The 18,652-nt window shown below is 47.2% G+C and overlaps 1 protein-coding gene across 1 annotated transcript in view; it reads left to right on the top strand.

Moving 5' to 3' along the window:
* The window catches only part of TLL2 (tolloid like 2), a 119,445-nt gene that overhangs the window by 41,525 nt on the left and 59,268 nt on the right, over positions 1–18,652 (top strand). The window contains exon 3 of the mRNA XM_054581704.1: positions 13,548–13,625. Coding sequence (XP_054437679.1) covers positions 13,548–13,625 — 78 coding nt within the window. The remainder of the gene's footprint in view (positions 1–13,547; positions 13,626–18,652) is intronic.

Raw genomic sequence — 18,652 nt, 5'->3', positions numbered from 1 at the left:
AAGCCCTGGCTCGCCTGGACACTGGGCTTCTGATGCTTATCCAGCCCCCATCCTGCTCCTACTGCTTCTCGCCCTCTGTTTCCCAGGTTCTCCATTACCCTCTAGCCTCCCATGGGAGTCCTGTCCTCCTGGACACTGGCGCCCCTGGAGGCATGATTTTCCACTCACGCTGCAGCCCAGAGGTACTAAGGGGTCAGTCCATGAGCCAAATCTGGTCTGCAGATGGGTTTTGTTTGTTTCGTAGTCATTAAACATTTTTAATTCACTGACGACATTTAAAAATCAAGCTTCTCATAAATACTCAGAATTCTGACTTCTCTTGAAAAGTTGGGAGATCTGGCCATGCTGGCCCAGCAACCCCATGTGGCAATAATCAACAGAGTTGCGTAATGATGGGTCGCAATGGGGAGGAACAGGTGCTCTGTGGTTTGCCACAGACCCCACTACTCTCTGTCCGTCTTTTCCACCCGACCTCTTTCACTCTGATGCGTTCCTTGCCTGGCCCCCCAACCCTAGGCATTTGAGTTTGCATTTTGGGCCACTGGGTAGGAGACACCAACTTGGGCCTTCATTCAGGTCGCCGTGACACTGGCCAGGACCACTTTTTTCTTCTCCATTGAGGCAGGAGGATCCTAGAGCTTCAGCTGTTGCCTGGTACACTGGAAAAAGATCCTTCCTTTGGAACCTTTTGTCTTCTTTTCCATGAACTTTCAGTCTCTGGCACCTATTTGCAGTATCATGTCCTGGGCTCCTGATGGCACAGGGAAAAAAAAATACAGTAAAGTCAAACAGGACATTTGGTGTGTTACAGGGGCTGGTTAATGGCCCAGCACATGCGTTGGCATCAGAACAGGTTCTTTCTGCCCCAGTGAATCAGTGGGACAGAACTGTTAATAGGTATTAACCTCTCTGAAGCAAAGGGCCCATGATGCTTCACTGACATATGCCATCACCCCCAAAACATTAGTTCCCTTAGCCTGCCTTTACCTGGATTATCTCTTAAAGGCGAAGCCATTGCTGTGTACTTCTCCTTGAACCAAGCTGAATTCTGTCCTGAAAGGTCAAAGGCGGGTCGTGAAGCCCCATGCAGTTCTTTCTGCATCTCTCCTCTAGTTCTCTGGAGAGGGCTTCGGTTAGCCTTTGCCTTTCTTTGATTTACTGAATTCCTTGCTTCTATTTCTGTGATCCAAGTTATGGGGTTTTCCTTTTGAGACATTTGTACATCTTTATTGATCATTTAGTCATCTGTGTAAAGGCTGTGTGATTAAGTCCTTCTAGGATTTTTCTATGGAGACAAACATGTGCTTTACCTCATTAAGCCTCAGTTTCCTCCTCTGTATAATGGAGATAACAATGATACTACCTTACCCCACACAGGTGCAGTGAGAATTAGCTGAGCCAACGTATGTAAGCATTAGCCGATCAAATGGATGTATTTGTTAGCAGCTACTATGAACACCACACAGTAGAGATAGAGAGGTGTTGTCTCAGTCCTCAGGGAGTTGTCTTGTAGGGACAACAGTCTGGTTCACAAATAATGATACTATGGGCATGGTATGATCAGGGCTGGGAGCTCCTGGAGAGCAGGAACTGTGTCTGATCTGCTTTTCTGTCCCTGGCACCTGGTATAGTGCCTCGCACAGGGAGCTGCCCCATGGAAGCTTGTCGAATAAAGGAATAAGTGAGTGAATGAATGAATGAATGAGTAAAGGACCATGAGGGAGAGGTAAATGAAGCAAGAAGAGAGGGATGGCTTCATGCAAGAGGCTGAGCTTAGAATGTGAGCCATGATTGCACTAAACCCATAATTTCATTTGGGGAAACATGCATTTATACCCAATTTATCCAGGAACATGAAGTGTCTTTACTTACTGCTATTTTATACATTTAAATAAAAATACATAATTCTCCTCTTGTAGCTATACACATTTCCTATTAATGTTATTGCAAGTCTCCCATGATGACTATTTTGAATGGCCCTTCTGAGAGTGTCTATTGGCATATTTCAGCACGAAGAATGGGCAAGTGGGTGCCTTTGTCACATCTCAGAGCTGAGGAAGGTTTTTCTTCCATCTCCTTTCTCCCATACAGCTGCGTACTGAGTTATGTTTGTCCCATCACCTAAAGAGCTCCCCTAAGCACCCTCCCCTCTGTCCCTCCAGTCCTGCCAATCTCCAGGGGGACATCACATCTTGCCTGGAGAAAGGCATGAACATCTGCTGTGGCCTCACATCCTGCAGCCCCCCTTCCCCAGGTCTCCCTCCCGCCAGGAGCCGCCTCCCATGTGCCTCAGGGAAGAAGATAGAGCTGCTTTTTAGAGGGTGTCAGGCAGGCAATAGACACATAGGCAAATCAAGGAGGCCATTGCTGGTAAGGAAAGCAATGGGGACTCCCAGGCTGCTGTCTTCCTGCCTCTCTGTCCGCCGTAGACGCTGCGTATCTGAATTTCTCCCCACCATGCCCCTCTGCTGCTCCACTATAGTCACACCCGGCTTTAGAAGCATGCCCCCTCCCAAAGCTTCTGGAAGCCTGTGAGAAGGAGAGGCCCCAAAGAATCCCCCGAGGGCCTCTAAGGGCCAGCAGTTCTCCTCTACAGCTTTGCAGAACCAAAAAGGAGGGAACCCCATGGGAAGGTCTGGTGACAGTCATTGCTATGAGGCAGCTGCTACCTTGTTCTTATCTGTGTTCTCCTTCCTTTCTCCTTTTCCTTCTTCTAAATGAAACTGGGATGTGCTCTCAGACCCTGCTAAAGCTTTGGCCATGGGGTAGACAGACATAAGCTGTCATCTGTCAGGTCAATTCAGGCATGTTTTGAATTGGTAGGGAGGGTCTGGGGTCTGGGCAGAGGTCCACTCAGGGGGACAGGGAGGGTTAGGACAGCTGTGCTCCTGGCCAGAGCTTAGGCCACAGGGTGGTCATCAAGATAAAAGAGGCTGAGGCCTCCTCAGATGACTTGAAAAACAAACATTAGTAAGATTATGGCTGCAATGTGCCAGGCTCTGTATTAGGTGTGCTGACAACCTGAAAAGTTAGATCCTGTTAAGTCTGTATTTATGTACAAGGAAACTAGGGCTCACAGAAATTAAATATCTTGCCAAAGACCACTTAAGTCAAAAAGCTGTGCTACCGTGTCCTGGCTGGTGTGGCTCAGTGGACTGAGTGCCAGCCTGCGAACCAAAGGGTGGCTGGTTTGATTCCTAGCCTAGGGCACATGCCTGGGTTGCAGGCCAGGTCCCCAGGAGGGGGTGCCCAAGAGGCAACCACACCGGATGTTTCTCTTCCTCTCTTTCTCCCTCCCTTCCCCTCTCTCTGAAAATAAATAAATAAAATCTGTATTTTTAAAAAAAAAAAAGCTGTGCTACCAAGGCGGGCAAGTTGTTTCCTTTCTATGTTCTATTCCCCCCTGAAGTCTTCCCTTCTCCACTTGTTATAACCCTTCATGTCCTTCAGTGCCACCTCCAGGAAGCCTCCTGCACTTCTGGGTTGGGAATGGGATCCCCTTCATCTGATTGTTCTCACTGCTCTTTGAGCCTCATGGCTGCTGTGGGTGGGCCAGTGTCTGGTTCATGGCTGCCCAGCATATTGTAGAACTAACTTGATTCAAGGCAGCTGCTAAGCCCTGGCCAGAAGTGGGTACCTTAGATGGTTCCAAGGGACTCTAGTAGTTCTGAGCTCAGCAGGAGTGAAGGGGCTCTCCTTTGTGCCTGTAGGGGACCACTTTCTATTCCTGAGGAAGAACCTGCTCAGTCTTCAAGGGCACCTGGCCTGATCCCTGGCTTAGCGGCTGTTTAACGGTCAGCACTCATCGAGGGCAGCCCCTGGTGTGGAGGGGTTTCCCTGGGAAGGTGGAGAGTGGTTTGCCTGGGCAGCCTCCTTGAGGGTTCATGCGCCCATTCATCATCTGCCTTTTCCTCTTCCCCTCCTCTTCCTCAGAGGCCCTGCCCCATCCTCGGGGCACTACACACATCAGAATACAAGCAGGTCTCTCTGAGTCTTCAGCACCATCCCTAAGATGTGGACCCAGAAAGATCTCCCTGTGAACCTGCCTCTTTTTGGTCCAGCTGCCCAGAGAATAGGGAGCCAGGGCTTCCCCAACCTTATCTATTGGGACATTTGCTCTGAACTCTTTAGGTTGAAGTCCCCTAGCCCTGTATTATAAAGGCCACCAGTGGAGTCAGGTGGGCCTGGGATTGCATCTGGGTGTTGCTTCTTACTAGCTAGCTGTGTGATGACTGTGGTTGAGTTATATCAAGTTTCCCAAGCCTCTGTTCTCTCATCTGTAACTGAAGCTTGGAATAGTCCCTACCTCACAGGACTGTGCTGAGAATTAAATGAGAAAATACACATAAGGCAGGAAACAGTCCTTAGCACATACCAGGTCCCTGGTAAGCATATTGGTCCCCTCAGCGAAGCTCTAGCCTTCAGTTTGGAACCGACACCCTGTAGACGGCACTTACCTATCTTGTCCAATCAGCTCCACTCTCCCAGGGATGAGGATGACTGCACGTAACCTGGTCACTTGAGTCTTCAAGTATATCTTTAGTTAACTTTTTATAGTTATTTGATATCTCAAATTGCTATGGGTGAGCACCATTTGGAACAAGGTTTAAACACATACCATACCTGGGTACAGTGGGCGCCTTTCATTCACTAACTGCCATCGACTTTCAGTGGATTCTCGGCCTAAATTTGATTTTGTTAAGTCTACTTTAAGGAGAACTTGAACTTTTCACTTGAATCGTAATGCTTCAGGTATAAAATATCTCTCCTCCATGGCTTGTGTTTTGTCCTATTCCACTCCCTCTGACTTCAGAACAGTTTTAGAGTCAATAGTAATAATAATAATAATAATAATAATAATAGGAATAATAGGTAACTCAATGAGGGCCGATTATGGGCCAGACATTTTTCTATGCCTTCCATGTATTATATCTCTTAATTGTCATAAGAACCCCATGAGGCAAACACCCTTCTCCCCATTTTATGGATGAGACAGCTGAAAACACACAGAGCGGGTAATTTGTTTCAGATCACACAGCCAGGAATGGTTTAACCCTAAGCAGTCTGACTCTGGCTGAAGCTTACTCTCTAGGTCCATCTTGCAAACCACCTACTTACTAGAGCCATCTGGCAAGTTGTAGGCTGTTAGACTCGTGGTCCCTGACAAACCACACCTAGCATAGTCATTCCTTGTACAGTCCTTTACCTCGGTGACTCTGGCTTGGTGATGTGGCTTGCTTTGGCCAATAGAACGCTAGTGAGCAGAAGCTGAAAAACATCAGGGCTCATCCATTTGGGACGCTGCCTCCTGGAACCCTGAGACCATCCTGCTGGTGTGATGAAGCCCAAGGAAGCCATGTGGAGAAGCCACATGGAACGGAACTGAGTTCCAGACATGTGGCTCCAGGTGAGCTGTCTCAGCCATCCCCCGGCCACTCTGAGCCGTCCTAGCTCAGGCTCCAGACACTGCAGCAGCGACAAGCCAGTCCCCTTTGTTCCTTGCCCCAATTCCTGGCCCTCGGAAGCAGAAGCAAGCACACAATAGTTGTTATTTTAAGCCACTTTGTTTAGTTTGTATGCAGCAATGAATGATGAAAACAACTAAGACGCCACAGCCAGACTGAGTATGAAAGATGTGGGCCAGGCAGGCAAAAATAAAAATACCTGGAGTCCAGCGCTCAGGAGAGCCAGGAGAACAACAGGTACTCCGAGAGTGTACCTCAGCAGGTCTGGTGTAGTTCAACCCGGAAAAATGGCGACGCGGGAATTCCGGGTGGGTGGATGGTCCAGCACCATGCAACGTGTATACCCGACTGGAGGCTCTGGGAGGAGAGAGCTTAAATTTGCATGATTAAGGAGGCTGCCATGAGCTTCTGCCTGGGCAGGAGCAAATTCTGAGGCCTCATCAGCCAGTGCAAGACACAGGTGGGAGCCAGCTAGCTGCCTGGAGGCAGGATATCGGAAGAGCCCACCCAACACTGTCTGTGAGAAATGAGAGGAGGTTCTTACAGACCCTCTTGAGTTCCATCTTGCCAGGGTGTGGACTCCTGATTTTTTTCTTTCCACGGTCAGAACAGAAAATCAGGGAAAAAAAACAATTGGACCACAACTTTATATCTGTGTAAACACAATCATGTTTCTCTGCCATTGGAAAAAGGTTTTCCCATCAACCGTGCGCACGCGCGTGCGTGTGTGTACGTGCGCGCACACGCACTGCGAACTGCAGACCCCGTATTTTTAGGCAAAGTGTATGCTGTAACCTGGTTCTTCTTTTTGAAAATCTTTTTATTTCCTGATTTAAAAAGTAATGTATTGAATAAAATGAGGAAATTACAGAAGGTATATAAGAAAATAAAATTCATCCAAAAGTCAACAACCAGAGATAATCGCCATGGACATTGTGGGTATTTCCAGCCAATGTTTTTCCTTTTTTTTGTTTTTGTTTTTGTATATGCTTCTTTAAAAAGATGGAATCATACTAGATTCTACTGGAATCATGCTGGATACTACTTTCTAACCTGTTTTTTGACATATAATAGGAACATGTTTCCCATTTTAGCAAAGTTCTAAAACAGTTTAAAAGGTTACAGTGTTCCAATATATCGGAATTTATTTTATCACTTATAGTGTGTAGTTGTTACATCTTTATTATAAAAAATGTTGAGATGAACATCCATTGTCTTAATTGCTAATTGATTCCTTAGTACCAAAATCTAGGAGTCATATTCTTGGGTCATAATCATATTACCTGTTTTAAAAGACTTTGATACATTTTGCTAAATTTCCTTATAAAATGTCATTAATTTATATCACTCCTCCATCAGCAGTGTACAAGAATTCCCTTTTTGTTATACTCTTGCCAATATTAAATCACTTCATTAATAAAACCTGGCAATCATCTTTTGACTCATTTTCTTTTTCTTTCTGTATCATTTGAAATTTGGCATAGATATAAAAATCACTTGGCACCAACATACTTAGGACTGCACATTGATTACCATGGTGGTTGCCTGATTCATTCCTGAATAATCTGTTTAAGAGACTTTGTCATATTTTTTTCCCTAATGAATAGTTAAAACCTCCACTAAGCCAAGTGTGTTCTGCAGGTAGCCTTCTGAGACAGGTGTACAGACGTTTCGTTCATTGGCCTCGCCTGGAATGCTTGCTCAGACCCTACCCGCACCGGCACGGGGTCGAGGAGCAGGGGTGATGAGCAGGGATTCTGGAGTGAGGAGGGCCCACCTTGGAAGGCAAGTTGAGTCACTTTCCAAGCTGGATGACCTTGGACAACTTATTCATGAACCTCAGTTTTATCTTCTGTAAAAGAGGAATAATATTATGTATTCATGGGATTGCTGTGCATTTACATATGACCAAAGGGCGTGGCAGATTAAGTCAGCTTCAGCTGCGGTGTGAGGGGAAGACTGCAGGAGCTGGTGCGGCTCCCTCAGCCCTGGTCCTGCCACATCAGGCCCTTATTTTCCTTCGTCAGGACTTTTCTACTTGCTTCATGCCCCCCTTCCACCGCCTTTTTTATCTGCTAGAATACTCTCCCCCTTTCATCATTTAGGCCTCTGTTCAAATGTCATCTACTCAGAGAGAACTTCCCTGGGCTCACATCTGCCATTGCTCTTTCAAAAGCTCTGTTTTAATTTCTCCGAAGTGCTCAGTGCATCCGTGGAATGCTCTGTTATTTATTGTTGATTTTCATCCCCTCCACGGGAACCGTGAAGGCACCGTGAGGGAAGCCCTGTCTGTCCCTGCTTTCAGGAACCCAGCGCAGTGCGGCCCAAAGCAGGCCGCTGGACCAGTATTTACTGACTGAATGGACTGCCAATAAAGGAAATTTTAGGATCTTTACTGGAGATTACTTTTTCTTTTTCACAGAGCAAAACAAAGCAGTTTCATGCTAGATTTACCTCCGGTGGGTCAGAACTGTATTACCTGTATTAAAATACCTGTATTAAAAAGTCAGTGTTAACCTAAAAATGAAAATGTCAAAATGAGAAGCAACAAGTGTTCATTTGAGATCAAAGAATTGCAATTTGGGAAGAACGGATTGAGGCAGAAACCCAAATTTTCCCCAATAGAGGAAAGGGGCCCAGGGTTTCTCTGGGAAAAGGAAGGAAGGTGAGGTAACTTGTATTAAAGAAGAGTTTATTGGTGTTGGATGAGGTGAGGTTAGAGTTTTACTTCATGGACTGGCTTGAGATTCAGTCATAAGGCAAAAGGCTAGATCTGTACTTCATTAATTGGTCAGAACGTCTGTCATTGGCGAAGTCATGATGGACCAATTCCATCAGTCCTTACAAATGGGATATTCTTGTCCTTACTGACTTCTTGAATGTTGGCAATTTGGTCCCGTTTGGAAGGTAAAGAAAAGCAAGGTCTGCAGAGCAGTTCCCCTGAAACAGCTACTGCGGCCCTGTTTTAATATGGCTCCACTCATGTCACCTTCCATGCCAGTGACCGGGAGAGCGAAGGTCATCCTGGCAGGGTTCTGTAGCATGTGACGTGTATCAAAGGCTTTGACACCAGCCTGATCTGGAAAGAATCTAACCTCTCCACCCGGTGGCTGTGTGTCTGCAGTGATACCTTAACTGCTGTAAGCCTCAGTTATGCTGTATGTAAAATGGGAAGATACCTGCCTGAGAGGGGTGGTTTGAGGATTAGATAGATAGCAAATGTGTAGTACCTGCAAATAATCAGCACTTAATATGGTAGTTATTCTTGTGTGTAAGAAAACCAAAACCCAAGTAATGTTTGGCTCTAAGAATGAGGGATGGAGGGAATAATTGATATGAAGTTCTGTTTACTAATTACTAAATTTAGAACATGAATTCATAGTTACTCTTGCTCAAATGAAAATATTGATCTATGGAACTAGGCTCTGCCCTCTTGGGCCTTGGAAATCTTTGGATGTACATAGTTAATATTTCATTAATTGTGGTGGAGGGGCGTTGTGTGTACATCAATGTCTCATATGATGCATATAATTAAGCCACTTTTGTGTTGCGAGCGGAAGAAAATTGGGCTTTCCCAAAGAAAAGCAGCTTGCTCCCAAAGTTGCTAACAGATTGCTTCTTAATTGAACTTGGGAGGTGAATTATATGGTGAATTAGAAAAAAAGAACAACTCTGAATTTAGTGAATTGTTCCATAAAGGAAACTGTGGGATTGAATTGCAAATGCTGGATAGAAACATTTCAGCCTGGCCCCCATGCGTCACGGGCCGCTGACCTCCGCTGTGCTTCAGTGAGAGGGCGAGCGGGCGGGAGCTTGCTTTTCAAGGCCCGAGGGCATTCTTTCCCAGAGCCCAGCTGTAAGCCTGGGTTTCTTATGCAAAGGAGACGTTTGAATAAACCCCTGTGACTAATGAAATCTACAAGATTTTTGCATATCCTCTCACTGAAGAGGTAATTAACCAAAGATCAAATATAAGGATATATACACACGCGCGCACACACATATGTAAAAATATTTTTGTCTTGAAATCACACCCAAGGAAAAACATGTCCCCACACCCTGAGTCCCTCCCCCACAGCCCTGAACCTTTGCCTGCCTCAGGCTGTATTTGTCCCTTTCTTGTTCTCTGTGCCTGTTCCTGCAGTGTTAGCCAGTCACACCTGTCTTACTCATTTGCTAGTTTTTACTGAAGCAGAGCAGCTTTCCACCAATGGAGATGTGAGAAATGGCTTTTCTTGGTGTTTGGTGTCTGTCTCCAGCGCCACATCTTCCATTCCTGGAACGAGAGAAGTCAGTTGTAGGAAAGTATCACGAAATGGGGCCTCCTCTTACCGGGTTCTCTGAACACTGAATCCCAGCCTTGGCTGTATTTCAGAATCCCCTGGGGAGCTGGGATAAATCCCAAGGCCCAGGCCCTGCCCCAGGCCAGTTAAATTAAGAGCCTCTGGGGGTGGGACCCAGGCATCAGTATTTTTCTAAAAAGCATCCCAGGTGATCCCAAAGTGCTGCCATGGGTGAGAACCATTGTTAGAAGAATATCTGCTTTCCTCCCTCCAAAGCTGATAAAGGCAAATTTTTCCATCACTTAGGCTGAGATAGAAATGATTGAATCCTCTTTTCAAGCACCATCTACCTGACTCAGCCAGCTGGCCAGCCAGCCATCCTTCTGTCTCTCTGCCCATCCATCCATCCATTCATTCACCCACCCATCCACCTACCCACCCACCCATCCATCCATCCATCCATCCATCCATCCATCCATCCATCCATCCATCCATTGGCGCAGTGTTGGCTGTTCATTGTGGGACAAGACCAAGTCCCTTTCTTCAAAATGCTAAAAACTAGAAACCAGAGTAGGGGATTGGATGAGTGAACAGGAAATCAAATATCTCGTGATGGGAGATGTAAGTCCAGGGGACTGAGCTCCTGTAACCCGAGAGGAGCAACGGGTCAGCTTCCCCGAGGATGTGGTATCCAGGCTGACGCTTGAAGGACTAGTGGATTTTGGCCAGGTGGAGAGGTGGGTGTGGCTATGGCAGGTGCACCAGTAAAAGGGAAGCGATCATCCAAGGTGCTGAACACAGGATGGGAGTGGGGAAAGTAGTAGGAAGCCCTGAAGCACCAGGAGGAGGAGGCCAGTGGGGCCATATCACATGGGCCTCATGGGTTCTGTTAGGAGTTGGAACTCATCCCAAGAGTTTTCCTCAGGGAAGTGGCCAAACCACATTAACCCCAGGTAGATCCCAGGTTCCTCTGTCCTGGAAGCATGAGATTTGAGGTTCTGAGAAAGCCTTTGTTAGAAAAGGCAGAGCCTTATGTCTCTTGCTGGTCAGGAGGACAGAGGAGGGATCTGTGTTATTAACTGCTCATGGCCCCAACCTCATCACTGACTTTGGATGTCCTTCCACAGACCTGGAAAACGCCCCAGGCCCCTTGGGCATAACCAGCCTCTCCAGGCCCCCCTTGTTCTCCTTGTTCTTCCTGGGTCTGAGGCTGAGGGGAAGGAGCGCAGGTTTGGGGGTCAGACAGGACCCACCTCCAGTTGTCACCACTCCCAACAATCTCTGTACTCTCAATACAGGTGAGTCACTTTACCTATTGGAGCCTTGTTTCTTCATATGTAAAGTAGGAATATTTATGGCCCTTTTATCATTGAGTTTTTATTACAAATTTAACAATGCAGAATTACAAAATTCAAGGCCAGGAAAGCATTTAGCAGTGTCCTTCATACATGGTCAGCACCACAATTGGCGCTTGGTGAACACTTAAAACCAACTTAGATATTCAGTTGCCTATTTGTTTATCGTTTTCTCTTTTACCCTCCATCAGAATATAATTTCCATGAGGTCAGGGTAGAGTTTGTTCAGTGTCATATCCTGCACAACAGAAACAGCATCTGGCATGTAGCAGGTGGCTGGATAAATATTTGTTGAATGAGTGAGTTCCTAAACAAACCCATGACCTCATTTGGTCCTCGCTACAGCCCATTTGACAGATGAAAAATACTAACGCCCAAGGTCTCCTCCATAGTTACACAGCAGAGAAAAGACTAAGCTAGTCCCAGAGCCTCGGCCTCGGGCTCTCCTTCCCTCCACACATGGCACATTCCTCGGCTGGCCAGCGATTTTCATACCATCAGGATTTCCCCTGACCTTTAGCCCGAGAGGAAATGATACCGCAACTGGAAGAATACCCAGAGGGCTGGGAGCTGGCAGCGGACGCCCCGGCAGCTGCAGGGAGTGTGTGAGTGGATTCCGAGTTGGCCAGAAAGGCATCGGAATGAGCAGGATGAAGGCATACAAAAATGTCAGCATGCGCCTGGTCCCCAGCCAGTGTCAGAGTCACAGGAGGGGAAGAAGCGTCTGCATGTCAGGAGCCGGGATGTAGGACCGCGGGGCTGGCTCTGGGGGTTGTGTGGGGCCAGACCATGGGGTTCTGTGTTTGGGCCCCTTACTAGCCGTGGGGCAGGGGGAAGACTGTTGGGCTCTAACCAGGAGACTGTCCCGAACCCTCAGGTTCCCTGATGGGCTGGGCGACCTTGGGAAATCATTTCGTGTCTCAGTTTTCTCCGCTGTAAAATGGGATGACACTCTGTCTGCCACTGAGTATTCTACTTGGGGGTCAAAGGGGATGTGGGGAAACTGCTGTGTAAGCTGCAAATTTCTAAACAAAGGCAAGAAATAATTTTGCATTAGCAAATAAGTGGTTCTGTGGTTGCTTTGGTGTGGACCCATATGTACCATAGTCTCTCAGGGACACAGGCTTTGATCGCCAATCTGCTTCCTGATGTCACTATCCAGCCAGTTGCTCATACCTCACATGTAGGAGTCCTTGGTAGCTCTTCCCAGACCCATCAGCCTCTCTTGTTGCTCCGTCTCCAGCTCTGTCTCTAATATGACAGGTCTCCCACGTCGCCATCACACCGTCCAGCCCGCCCCACTGCTCTGTCTCCTCTGGACCTTCACAAGGCCCCTAACTGATTGCCCAGCTTTCTCTGTTGCCTGCTAGAGAGATCTTGGTAAAACAGATTAAAACAAACCCCTGTGTCTCTCTCCTGCTTTGAACCTTGTCCACTTCGGCCACCATGGTCGGTGCCTCCATGGGGCAAGCCTGTCCCTGGTCTAGGTTCCTTCCCCATCCTGCCTTCTGCTGGGTGGCATTGACTCACATGTCACCTCCCTGGAAGGGCCCTTTTCCACCTTCTAAGCAGCTGCTCTGATCACACTGTGCCACATACTGAATTTGCCCTTCAGAGCATTTCCTGAACGTGCAATGATCTCCTCTCTTCATTTTCTTACTTACTGTTTATTGCCCACCCATTTAGGATGTACACACCCATGTGCCATGTTCATTGCTGGGTCCCTAGTGCTGGAATGGCACTAGACTCACGGTGGGTCTGATAATAATTTGTCATTGACCATGTTCCTGGTGGGGGTGGATGTGAACTGGCTTATAGATCATGGCTCCTAGCAAGCAAATACAAGCATCATGTCCTTGCGTGAGGTGGTGTCTACAGAGTCTGATTTACAAAGTAAACAAGCAATTTCTAAAAAGAAACTCACCCCAAAGAGGAAAGCAGAATGCCTGTTTAAGCCCAGGCGGCGGCAGCAGCAATATAGAATGTGTTCAGAAGCAGCACTGTGGGCATCTGTGTGCATTCTACGGCAGGGGCAGTGTGTTCTGTTTGCATATGGGTCTCTTACGGAGGTAGGGGTTCAGAGGCTGACTTTTGGGAACTTGTCTATTTGTATATTTGACTTCAAGTGCCCTTACGTGGATCAAGGAGAATAATATTTTTATAATTTGTGAATTATGTACATGGTTATAAAAAAAAACCCAACAGGTTCTTTTTTGGCCTAGTGTCTAGAACAGGTCCCAGCATATGGTAGGCACTCAGTAAACCTTTGCTGAACATTGTGAACCTTTGTATGAACGTTTGTGGAAGATGATGGGAAATCCTGACGGCTCCATCGGAGCCGGCGGTCCTGCCCCTCCCCCAGGGGACCAGGTCCTCTCCCTCATCTCTCGGTGCTGGTGCAAAGAAAGCTGGTGCATCCTCACGTTTCTTCTTCCTTCCTTCAGGTGGACTTGAGGAACAATCATTCGAGAGCTGGTCGAATGCTACAGCCACAAATACCAGCAGCAAGGAAGCTGGAAAGGGTAATGTGAGGCCCCCCCAGGCCTCCGGGTGCTTTTATTTTTTTAAATTTTAATGTGTACAATTTAGTGGCATTACGTGCATTCACAGTGTTATGCAGCCATCACCCCTGTCTGGATCCAGGTTGTTTTCAACCCACAAAGGAGACTCCATACCCAGTAAGCAGTCACGCATTTCCCCTCCCCACACCCTTGGCTGGGGGAACCTCTTATACCTTTTATCTTAGTGGACTAAGAAGTACTGAAGTCTGGGCATGAGGGAGTGTGTCCTTTTGTTGAATGGGCTGGGCTGGCTGCCAGAGAAAGGGACAGAGGGTGGTATTTGGTCGCTCAGAGATTTTATGGTCTTCAGTGAAACCCTGCAATCTGTACTTGACCTTTCTCTCTAGAGCCTGGCTTGTGAGCTGAAGCCCCTGAGGGGTGAGAGGAGGGATGCTGAAGCTGGGGGAACTAGAGGTCTGACAGAGCAAGTGGGCGTGGGAAGCAAGGAAGGAAAACCAGGCTGGATTGCCAGCTAGGGAGGAGGGCGTGGCCCAGAGAAGCCTTGGGCTATTGGGGGCGGGGGCAGGTGAGGTTATGGCTGTCCCTGGGCAAGGCCGCCTATCAGCAGGCACCTGCCTGGAAGTACCGCCACCTCCCATCTGTGCAACAGTGCTCAGATGAAGGGGTGCTCTCTCCCTGTTCTGAGATTCTAGCCTGGAGGTCATGGGAAGGTGTCTCGCGTCTGGAGAAGCTTTTCCTGCTCAGAAGCTGCGCTGGAGGAGAGAGGCTGCTGGCCTCCAGTCCAGCCTGCGTTCTGTGGGAATCAGGGCTTGCTGCAGCAGCAGCGTTTCTCCTACGGAAAATTAACACAGAGCAAAAGGTTTCAAAATGCCCGAATCCTGTGTTGCTGTATGACTATATAGGGATGAAATAGAAATCCTTATTTACTTTATTTTATGTTTTTGCTTTAATGTTTTTATATTTCACACATACACATGCATATACAACATAATTTTACAGAAATGTTTAATGTGATGATATAATCACATACTTTATTGTCTTTTCTTTGTTTCTTCTCCCTTTAATTTGGCTACCTTCTTCACTTTTTTCCTACTATTACCCCTCTACCCTGTCTTAGGTAATACATACAAATGACCATGTATGCACTCTTTTATAGTTTTCTCCATGTACATATATTCACATATACATTTATGTAGAGATATACATATATATACATATAAACACATAATAGCTATAAGCTTTGTCATTTTCTAAAAAAATAAGATCATATTTGATACATGTTTTTTACATATCATAAATTTCTCACTCATCAATACCTATGGTAAACCCCTCTAAGACACTTGTTATAACTTCAATTTATTCTTTTGAATAGTTGCAAAAATATGCCTGGTATGAATGGACTGTAATTTATTCAATCATTATTTTATCAGTTAATATTCACTTCAATTTTTTGCCATCATGAACAATGTTGCTAGAATGCATTTCAAAGGTGGAATCATTCATGTTTCTATAGCAGCTTAAAACTGTACCCCTCTCCCCATATCCTTTCTAACTCCACATATTATCAGCATTTTCAATAATGTAAATGGTAGCTTATTATTACTTACTTTGTATTTCTCTCACTGCTGGTGACCTGGAGCATCATTCCCTACCTTTGCTAGCGATTTGGGTGTACATTTCTGTGGCTCACCTTTTCCTGGTTTTTGCCCATTTTTTTACTGGGTTTCTGACCCCTCTCATCAATTTGACCTTTTTTAGAGAGAAGCAGTATCTTTAGTTCCCACGCCCCACCACCACCATGGGACAAACATGCGTTTATTTCTCAGTCACAGTGTGTTCTGGGACCTTTTAAAAGCCCCCTTTAAAATCTGTATGTATCTGCCTCGATATTCAAAGCACTTTGACTCATGGGTCCGCAGCCTCCCCAGACATCTGGCAAACTCAGTGGCACTTCATTTGGCCACAGATGACAGGCGTGTAGTGGTGAAAATGGGGCAAAGGTGTAGGAATGAAACCAGAGGGGTTTGTCATCTTACTGCAGTGATGTAGGTGCCAAACCTATTTTTTCCTCCCTGATTTAAGTAATTTGCTGTTGCATAGAAACTACCCCCAATCTTTGTGAGTTCGAACAGTGATTTGTTATCCTTCATGATTGTGTGGGTTGATGGGGCTCCATGAGGTGGTTCTCCGGCTGATGTTGGCTGAAGTCACCCGTGTGACTACATTCGGCTAGAAGCTGGGCTGAGCTAGGAGGTCCAAAAAAGCTTTAGTCGCTGCCCTGGTGCTTAGGTGTCCTGCACGTGGCTCCTCTCTCCACATAGGCTTTCACCACTTAGTCGTCTAACCTGAGACTTTTTTTATAGCCCAGCAGCTGGCTTCCCAAAGGGAGGAAGCAGAAGCCGTCAGTTGACTTAGGGCCTGGGCTCAGAACTCCCCAAATGCTACTTCTGCCACATCCTATTGGTCACAACAAGCCAAAGTCTAGCCCAGGTTCAAGGAGAAGAAAATAGATTCCACCCCTAATGTGAGAAGTGGCAGGAGCGCACAGAGATGACGGGACTTGGTGGTCATATTTGGAGACCACCTGCCACCTTCCCTCATTGTCTCTCGCCAGCTCACCAGCACTAGACATTGTCAGGGTTTTTAATATTTACTAGTTTATTGGGTGTAATGACCCAATAAACTTGGATAGTGAAACACATTTTGGTTTGCATCCCAGTTCAGCTATTTAGTAGCTATGACCTTGGATACGTTATCTAACTCTTCCTAGGAGATTTGGAGAGAATTAGAAATGATGTTTATGCAAACTGCATAGCCGAGTGTCTGTTAAAGATACTTCATGAACATAGCACCTCCACTTCTTCTCACCCTCCACCTCCAAGAATTATATTATCCGGCGCTGAAAGTGCATTGTCCACCTCTGGACTAGGATCCCGCAGCTGTTCAACAGCTGCACAGAAACATAATTAAGAGGGACAGGAAGGAATAAGGCTGCTGCAGCCCATTAAAATTCTGCCTCTGGTGGGGTTGTGCACAGTACAAAACCCACCCTGAAACTTCTTGGGTTTTAGGGGACGATGACAGCGTTCCCCCCGTCCGCCATGTCCCACATCCCTACAAGCTGGCTAAGTCCATAGTCTGCAGCCCCTCACATGCCCTTGGTTTGTTTGAAGAGGACAATGTCAAGGTTAGGCCAATCCTGCACTCTGTGTTACAGCCGCAGATGAGCAGGTCCTTAAGCATCCAGGGCAGTCCTGAGGGAGGAGACCCCAAAGGGGAGGTGAGGGCAGGCTGCTCAAGCCTGTCCCCTCAGCCTTCTCTTTCGATCGTCCCTCCAGGACACTGTCAGGCCCCGGCTTGGGGGCTTCTCATTTGAATTAAAGATAAGGCAAGTTGTGTCAGTCTCAGATTCTCCTTTAATCACAATCCAACCCCTTCTGCCACCCCTAGAAAAAGAGACCGCCCAAGCAGGAGAAAGGATCTGAGGGAAGCCCCAGCCCTCTGGCTTTGCAGCCTGTTTATTTCCTGCCATTATGTGGCTCCCGTCAGCCCTGACGGTGGGATTTGTACCTCCAGCTCTGGGTGGAGGCTGAGGGGCTCGGTGAATTGCACACTCATCATCCCCTGGGCAGACCGTTTGGTCTCAGGAGCGTCCCTCCCCTGGAGATGGGAGCTCAGCCTGCATTTTGGGGCTCATAATGGGATTAATGAAATGGAGTGTGGAACTCCTCCACCAGTGAAGCTGTGACTGTTTTGCTAGAGCCAGATTTCCAGAACCATATTCACCGTGGAGAGTGGACCTTTCATTTTCAGTAACAGTCCCTAGCAGCTTTGTGCTGAAACAAATGGTAGTGGGATCTGGTTGCACCAGAAAACAGAGAATCCCGCAAACATGGGCTCAAAGCACCACATACTACCAAACCTCTGAATGTCACTTGCATCGGTGTGTCTGGGTGTAACTGCTGAGCCTAACTTTAGGCATTCTTTCTAGCTTGTCCCCAAATGCAGACCTTGGTAGTCCTGCAGCTCGCCCTGAGCCCTCACCACGGTGGGTGTTTGGCATTCATTACCTGGTTCGTTGCTCACGACACCGCCGTGCCACAGGAAGGCAGGCTCAGGGGAGGGTGGCTCATCCAAGGCCACAGAGGCAGCGAATGGCAGTGTTTACCTTGAGCCTAAGTCCCCATGATGCCAGACCCCTTGCTCTTAACCTCTGGGCTATATCCGTGGTTCTCAAATTAACTTGCACTTTCAAATCACCTGGGGAGCTTTAAAAACTACAGATGTCTTGACTCCACTCTAGGCCCACTGAGTCGCAATCTGAGCCGGGGGCAGACACCAGAATTTTTTTTAAAGCCCTCAGGTGACTCAAATGGGCATCTAGGTTTGAGAACCACTTCGGCAGAGCAACCCACAGCCTCCGCTTTCGGGGGCGCTGCGCTTTAAGTTTTCAGGACTTGCCACAGCTCGGGCCAGGTGCGAATTTGCCCGTCATCTGTGGGATGAGGGCTATGCAGATGGCTGGATTGTCAGGGCGTTTACTTCCAGTGTGGGAGCAATCCGTTGACTTACTGAAAATCCGCAGTTCCTCGCTTGAGAAGGCTGGGTCAGGCCTGGTTCTGTTTTTGACACGGCTGTGCCTGCAGCTGGAAACGGAACATGGAAGAGTTACGGCCGCTCTGCTCTTTCAGAGAGGACAGGGCCCACTCCCAGGGTCAGAGAATTTCAATGGTCTTTATCCCCCAGCCCGCCCCACCCCTAGCGTGTTAAATCCTTTCAGCGGCCCCTGAGCTCCTTTTCAAATGCAGGACTCTTGGCCATAATAAATAATTACATCCTTCTATTTGGACTCGGATTCCAGATAGTAGTAATCCAAGAAAATCCAATAATGACAGTTGCATTAAGATCCTTCTTCCAGGCTAAGCGGAACATCTGTTTAGACATATTTTTAATCGGCAAATGCTTCCTGTGTTGAGTCCTTGGCAAATTAAATTACTCACTGGACCGAGGGGGAAGCTGTCATTCAA

The sequence above is a fragment of the Pteronotus mesoamericanus genome, unplaced genomic scaffold (genome assembly GCF_021234165.1).
Source record: "Pteronotus mesoamericanus isolate MK-2021 breed Mesoamerican mustached bat unplaced genomic scaffold, CSHL_Meso_final contig_657, whole genome shotgun sequence".
NCBI lineage: Eukaryota > Metazoa > Chordata > Mammalia > Chiroptera > Mormoopidae > Pteronotus > Pteronotus mesoamericanus.
The sequence above is the reverse complement of the archived record's forward strand: the minus strand, read 5'-3'. Positions and strand labels throughout refer to the sequence as shown.